At 46.8% G+C, this 7,134-nt stretch overlaps 2 protein-coding genes across 2 annotated transcripts; one reads left to right on the forward strand and one right to left on the reverse strand.

Moving 5' to 3' along the window:
* Positions 1 to 379: 379 nt before the first annotated feature.
* Positions 380 to 2,347, forward strand: LOC127763631 (protein POLAR LOCALIZATION DURING ASYMMETRIC DIVISION AND REDISTRIBUTION-like). Its single transcript, XM_052288396.1, has 3 exons — positions 380 to 834; positions 911 to 1,293; positions 1,376 to 2,347. The coding sequence occupies exons 1-3, from the start codon at positions 495 to 497 to the stop codon at positions 1,691 to 1,693; spliced, it is 1,041 nt and encodes a 346-aa protein (XP_052144356.1). The 5' UTR covers positions 380 to 494; the 3' UTR covers positions 1,694 to 2,347.
* A 90-nt stretch (positions 2,348 to 2,437) lies between these two features.
* On the reverse strand, positions 2,438 to 7,134 carry LOC127763630 (protein NCA1-like). The gene is made up of 8 exons (XM_052288395.1): positions 6,769 to 7,134; positions 6,080 to 6,401; positions 5,748 to 5,976; positions 5,456 to 5,601; positions 4,270 to 4,357; positions 4,043 to 4,189; positions 2,980 to 3,129; positions 2,438 to 2,881 (listed from the first exon to the last, which is right to left on the reverse strand). The coding sequence occupies exons 2-8, from the start codon at positions 6,367 to 6,369 to the stop codon at positions 2,834 to 2,836; spliced, it is 1,098 nt and encodes a 365-aa protein (XP_052144355.1). The 5' UTR covers positions 6,370 to 6,401; positions 6,769 to 7,134; the 3' UTR covers positions 2,438 to 2,833.

A 7,134-nucleotide genomic window follows, 5' to 3' on the forward strand; every position in this document is an offset into this window, starting at 1 on the left:
GGATTCTGTAATTTGTTTTGTTATTAGACTACGTTTAATACTTTAAACGTGTATCCGTATATCCGATGTGACACGTCAAAACTTTACACCTCTAATCTAAACACAGCCTAAACCAAAATGCAGCACATAAAGCAGTGATATTCATATGAACTGATCGAGCCAACGGAATTGGAAATTCGACGAGAACTTCATTCACGATGACGAGGAGGTTAGCTGGGGGTTGTAAATGAGACGAGGTGCACCGTGCACGCGCTTAACGAGTTAATGGAAACCTACCATCCAAACCCAAATGAAACGAATCACGAAACTGGGCCACAAAATTTCTCCAAATTTTGAATTCCAGAGCCGACCAGTCCGGCTCGAAATCCCCGCCTTATAAATTACGCACGCCGACACGATACGCCCCCATCGAATTCAGGCGCAAAAACCTCCAAAACCTTTGCAATATTCCTCGTAAATCGTAATTCCCCCTCGCGATCGAGCTCGCGACGCCCATGGCGATGGAGAGAAACGCGGCGCCGCGCGTCTCGGCCTCGTCGTCGGCGGCGGCGTCGCCCTCCACCGTCGGTGCGCTCCTCTCGAAGGCCTCGGTGGCTGCCGCTCCCGCACGCGAGATCCCCTCGCCGCGGTCGCTGCTGTCGCGCATCCTCCACAGGAGTGGCGGCGGCGGCGGCGGCTTCGGGTGTCGCCTTCGCCTCCCCCGATACTGCTCCAGCGGCGCGGCCGCCAAGGAGGACGCCGCCGCCGAGTACGTGGAGGTTGAGGCGGAGGCTGCGGCGCCGAAGGTGGTGGGCCGCCAAGCGGTTGATCGCGAGTCGCCTCGGAGCTCGCTCGGTACGTGTCCATGGCGAGAGCGAGTGATCGGATGGCGTGGTCTGGTTCGATTGATTTGGTTGTCCGTCGTGTGCAGGGAAGAAGGCGGCGGAGGAGGTGTCGCCGGCGAGCCTGGGGCTGGGCGCGAGCCTCGTGCTGCTGCTCTCCAAGAGCGCGGCGGAGCTGAACAGGATGGCGGAGCTCCGCGCCCAGATGGAGCGGCTGGTGCTCGACACCAAGGGGGAGGAGGAGGCGCGGAGCAGCAACCACCCCAACGCGTCCGACGATCACGCCGACATCACCAAGGAGGAGCCCACCGCCTTCTCCGGCGGCGCATTATCCCGCTGCTCACGCACGGCCGCCGCCCCGGGAAACGCAGGGCACCACGCCGCCGTTCCAATGGACCAGATGGAAGCGGACCTCGAGGCGGAGCTGACGCTCCTGCAATGCGCGACTCCTCGTCGGGATCGTCAACTCGAGGTCGAACAGCTAGAAGCCCACCGATTCGGATCAATTTCGCCGCCATTTTCTAACATTTATTTCCTCCAATCCATCTTCGCAGATCGGCGACGACGAGGAGGAGTCCACGGACACCCACGCGGCCACCTTCGCCGACGCCGACGATGACACGGACGGTGCTGACGACGACGAGGAGGAGGAGGAGAGCGGGGCGGCGGCGCAGGGCGGCGTGTCGGCGAGGGAGCTGGAGAGGAGGCTGCACGAGCTGCTCCAGTGGCGGCACGAGGAGCGGATCGCGGAGCTGGAGACGGCGCTGGAGCGCGCCAGGAAGAGGCTGCAGGAGAAGGAGCGCGAGGTTTGCTGGTGGCGCAACACCGCCAAGCTCGTCACCCGCCACAAGGACGACTCCCGCCTCAGATAGCAAGAACTAATCCGCCATGAGATGAGATCAAACAAGAACAAGATCAAGATCGATCATCTCGCCTCGCAGTGATCCGTTTTGTACTCTGGTGATCATGCTGCAACTAGACTAGAAGAACAAATTCCAACCAGAAAACATTGATTGCATAAACTAACTGGGATCACAGATTCACAGGATTCGGTTGCTGCAGCCTATCAACATTTGGAGCAGATGGTAAGGTGTTTTTTTACCTATCTAGTCTACGGATTGATTCCAAGATGATTGTGTTTCGGCCTTTCATTCGACCTCCAAACGTGACTAAATTAAGATGCATGGAATGACCCGCAATCTCTTACTAATTTATACTGTTCTGTTCGGTTCAATCACCATCGCCGCGCGTAAATCGAATTATTCCTACTCTACCTGGGCCAGCAAATCAGGCCTCTCTTGGCTCATCACTTTGATCTATCATATCACAAAATTCAATAAAATAAAATAAAATGAATTGAGCTACACCACCATCGGCTATGCAAAACCTGCAGACCATGCAACATTTCCAAAATTATGTGGCTAAATTCCTGTAGAAACATAATAAACTAGCTGTATTCTGCACAAGTCAAATTTGCATCAGTTGCGGACTTTGCCAAGCAAGACTTGCTTGCCTTCTTGTCAAAGATCCGTCTCTCACAAGGTAAGAGCAAAGAAACCTGATTTCTTTTTGACTTTTGAGATTCCTCATCCAGATTATCTCAATTGCCGCTAGAATATGCAAAACAACTTAATTTGATAGGGCGATACAAAACATCTGTGCTGTTCTTTTCTTATATTATATCATCAATAAATATACAGTGGGATAACATTCACATAACACGGCAGAGGCAACAAGGAACCAGTACTTCCGAGAAGTTTCGTCTCCATGGTGCCTCAGGGCTTAAGAGGTGGCCATCTTGACTCAAAGAGGTCTCCGCCCGTGGCAGACACAAGAAACATATACAACTCGAAAGTATTTATTCTGTGTCGCAGCAAACCTCAAATACACACCAGTTACCATTCATTCTGGAGCAACTCCCTTCCATATGCATCACAGAGACTACTGGAGCTGATCCTCGTTATGGATAGTACATATATCCTGTGAGTGTGCTCTTCAAAGAACCGTGCATATCACTTGTCATCCAGTTGTTTTCGTAGAAAGTCGAGAACCGAGAGACGCTGCAAAAGTATCACAGTACATGATAAAAGTCAGTCAAGAGCACCACAAATAGGAGCGCATGGATGAAAGGCAGTACACAAGGATAAGTAGTAGCTACCCGCTGCTCAAGACTGGCCTCTCCAGATTCCAGCTTCAAATTCTCAAGGCATTTAATTGCTTCCTCAAAACCCTCAACTGCCATGCTTTCATTCCCAAGATTTCTATCGACATCCGCAACTTTGGCAAGAGAAGTTGCTACATCAATGACCTATATCCAAAAGTAGACAGATCATGAAATAGCGGCAGCTAAAGGAAAAACACTCAAGAATATGTCTGTTCCATGTAGCAGCTAAATCCTACCACAATCTTACAAAATGATTTGTGTTCTTCTGTTGGTTCATCTCCTGACATTAAATTTAGATAAGATAAAGGGCTTGTTTGGTCTGCAACCAATTTGTGCTGTACAAATTTCTGTAAAGTTGCTCATTTGATTTGTTGCCAATATTTTTTTTGTGTACGCGCTTTAATTGGTTTTCGTTACCAAAATTTTGTCAGTGCCAATTTTTTGGCCACAGACCAAGTAATGAAATAAAGCCATCATCTCAATGGTATTGACAATTTTATTGGCATGGTTGAATTGGGAACAAGCATAAATATAGGTTAAAAGATCTGTTAGCCATCATTTATGGCAAATTACCAAACTTCCTAGTATGGTCTGGCACTTGCTACCACAGACTTCAGACAACAATTTGCTTCAGAGAAAGGAATACAAAAATTCTGTGTAGGAACCCCTTTTTTTACATCCATTTTTTTCTGCCTACTATGTATTATGTGCAATGTCCATCAGTACCAGGACCATGAATTATGGGATAAAATAGCTACTGGTCCATGTGTAATTGGAGCACTCATTGATATGGTATCTAATACACATTTAAACACTTGACATTTCTAATTATGTCTGGATAATAAAAATCTAAGATAAGGAAGAACTTTTGATCAATATCTGTTGATATCATTTTCATGGACATGTGGTACATCTACTAGTGTAATGATATAGAAGAGCTAGCACAAAAGAGCAGGGACAAAAGAGAGTGATGAATAAGGTTCCTTCTGTTTCTAAGATGATAACAGCAGCCCATTTTGTATTTATAGCTAATCTTAATCAGTAACACAGTAATCACCTGGGAAGCCACAGCTGAGTGCTCTTTTACTGCACTTCTGCGAACGTCCAATGAACGCGCATAATAGCTTCTTGCTGAGTGGAGGTCCCCATCATAATAGCGAAGATCTCCAATTTTATTTAGTGAAACTGAGAGAGTATGGACCAACTGTAGATGAATGCAAAAGTTAAATTAACATGAGAACTTACTATCATGCTATTATGATCATATTAACAACAAAACACAACCTCCAGATCCTTTTTGGGCAATTTCGAGAGGAATTCAGCACTTTCTTCATAGTAAGTGATTGCTGAAGGAGCATCTCCCAAGGTCCGACTGTGGCATGGAATGAGGTCAATTATGAACAAACAAAGAAAAAATAAGTTAAATACTGCCATGATTATGTGTCACAAATATAATGAAAAATAATAGAGCACAATGAAATTCATGGAAAAAGTTCAGCCAGATATTATAACAGAGGGATAAAAACAAAACACCCTCCAGTGACATGGAAACACAATGAGTTCAGCAACAACTTAAGACAGACCCTAAGGCTTTTATATGAGAAGGTACCAGACATCCTGACTAGAACTAGGCTCTTGGTAGCTGGTAGTTGGCTATTACACAAGCTATCAGCTTGCTATTGGCATCAGTATGCTGGCTGGTGTAGGGCATGGTTAAAGGTTTCCCACGTTTTCCGAGCTGTGAATATACTATTCAGACAAATTGCGACCAGTCATAATTGGCATCACTATCAGCCCACAACCTGCTAGACAACCTCTGTGGTCTATGCATCAGTATTGTAGAACACACTGAGGCACATAACAGTTTAATATTTTAATGGATAACAACGTTATTACAACAAGATTCTCCTTTCCCTTGTTTGGAAGGCAAGTTCTATGCCTAGTCGAAACATAGAAAATTCAGGTATTAGAACACATGAAAGATAACTAGGTTCTGAATGAGCAGAAAGATGAACGGGCCAAGGCTAGAATGGGCCCTTGTGCACAACAGATACAAATCATTGAGCATTGAGCATCTCTCTTCTTTTGAGGAAAGCTACAGACATTTCAAAGTTAAGAACTGTTCTCTCAATTAGAAGGAAAAAAAACATGCAAGAATTTAGCTCAATACTCCCTTCGTTTTTAAATGACTGATAGCAGGCACGATTCACTTTTGAACTTTGACCACTCGTCTTTTTGTTATATATTTACAAACACAAGAAATGATGCCATGTTATTAAAGTGTGTTATGTCCTAAATATAAGAATCAAACTTTCGTTCAATTAGGTCTAACAACTTAAGAGCAAATAATGGTCAAAGTTTAAATGGGAAAGTCAAACGTGTCAATTATTTAGACACGGAGGGAGTAGGCAATAAACGTATCAATAGCAGGTTCACATATCCTCAAGTCCCCAAGAGAAAATTGCCGTACCAGCAGTCCCCAAGCATTCCTAACACAGCTCCAAGTTGAGAACACAGTTCTTGGTTGTCTTCTTTAGATTTCAACTCTTCCCTGATGTCTTCTGCACACATACTGAGCCTTGACTTTGCACTTTCAATGTTCTGTGCGCGAAAAGCCTGGATATGTAAAAGTCAGAGGTATTGTTAAAATATATAGAGCATTAATAAATTAATACAGACCAGAGGATGAAGGATATATGCAAATTTCAAAGGTAAAAGAAGCTCAGAGTAAGAAGCTTATGGGAGTTGATTTGGTAACTGACCCTCATCGCTTGCTGGACCAGAAAAGCTCCTCTCTCCATGGAGACATCCTCGTAAATGACCTTGGTCTTGTCACTTGCGGCTTCACCATCGCCTGCAGCATGTGATCTCTTGATTCGGGCATGGCCATCAATGAAGCGGTCAACAAGGCCTTGAAGCTCATCATCAGGCTCGATCCCTTGGATGTCAGCACCACACAATGGACAGTCCTTAAAGCGCAATATGCATGCCCTGAGAAGGAAATCCAGTGTTTTGGAGAAAGACAAGGAGATCAAGTGAGAAGGTACATATATTGACAGAACAAATTAGAAAGCTATTGAAATATGATACGCACTTGCAGAACTTGTGCGAGCACGGGGTGCATTTGCTGCTTTGATGTAGCAGAGCGTGGCAGACCACGCAGCTGAGTGGGCCAAGCTTGAAGGTGTTGTTGGAGTCATAGCCAAAGGGGCACTTTGCTGGCACCACACGAGGATCGGTGTTAGCATTGCCAGTTTTTTCATTATCGTCGTCGTTGGTGTGATTGTTGGCTGTGACAGGACATGAGGTGGTTTTGTTGTCTGATTTTACGGGGCATGTGGCGCCAGCGGAGGCGAGTTTGGCAAACGGGCATAGAGAGCTCATAATCGGTTGGTCTTAGGTGGATTATTATTTACCTGCATAAAAGATTGGTGGCAAGCAGTTGAGTGAAAGCATGAGACTAGATGCAGTAGTAGAATTGAATTGAATTGAGAAGAATGAGAGAGATTGTTAAAGTAGGGAGCTAAGCAGAAGCTTGATTATTAGATAGAGGTTGGGAAAAAAATTGGGGTTGGTTTATTTTGTAAGAACAATTTATCTATCAATCTCTATCTATATCTATCTATAACTAAATCTATATCATCCCAAAATAAATCCAGCACATGAGACAATCCAATCGGAAATCGCAAATCACAAAATAAATCACACATAAGATGAGAGAAGAGGTGGAAATCACAAAATAAAATCACATCACGTAGGAGATGAGAGGAGAGGTCGCCGGACCTTCTCCTCGCCGCTGTGGAGGTCCCGAGCTCGGAGCCAAATCCCGAGCCGCGGCGCCGCCGGGCAGCCGCTGCGCCAGGGAGCCACTGAGCAGCCGCTGCGCTGGGAGCCGTTGACCCGCCCCTGCGCCGCTGCTGCCTCGGGAGATGCCGAGAGGGAGAGGGAGAGGGAGGAGGAAGGCGGAGACGACGAGACCGAGGAGGCACGGCCACGTGAAGGGGGCCGGTGGCAGCAGGCGGATGCGGGCCGGCAGAGGTAGGGGAGGTGGGCGTGCGGCGGCGCTGGGGGTGGGGCGACGCTGGGGTGGGTGGGAGTGGGGCGGCGCTGTGGAGGCGTGCGGCGGCGCTGGGTGGGTGGAGGAGGAGG

Source organism: Oryza glaberrima, chromosome 2 (genome assembly GCF_000147395.1).
Source record: "Oryza glaberrima chromosome 2, OglaRS2, whole genome shotgun sequence".
NCBI classification, from domain to species: Eukaryota; Viridiplantae; Streptophyta; class Magnoliopsida; order Poales; family Poaceae; genus Oryza; species Oryza glaberrima.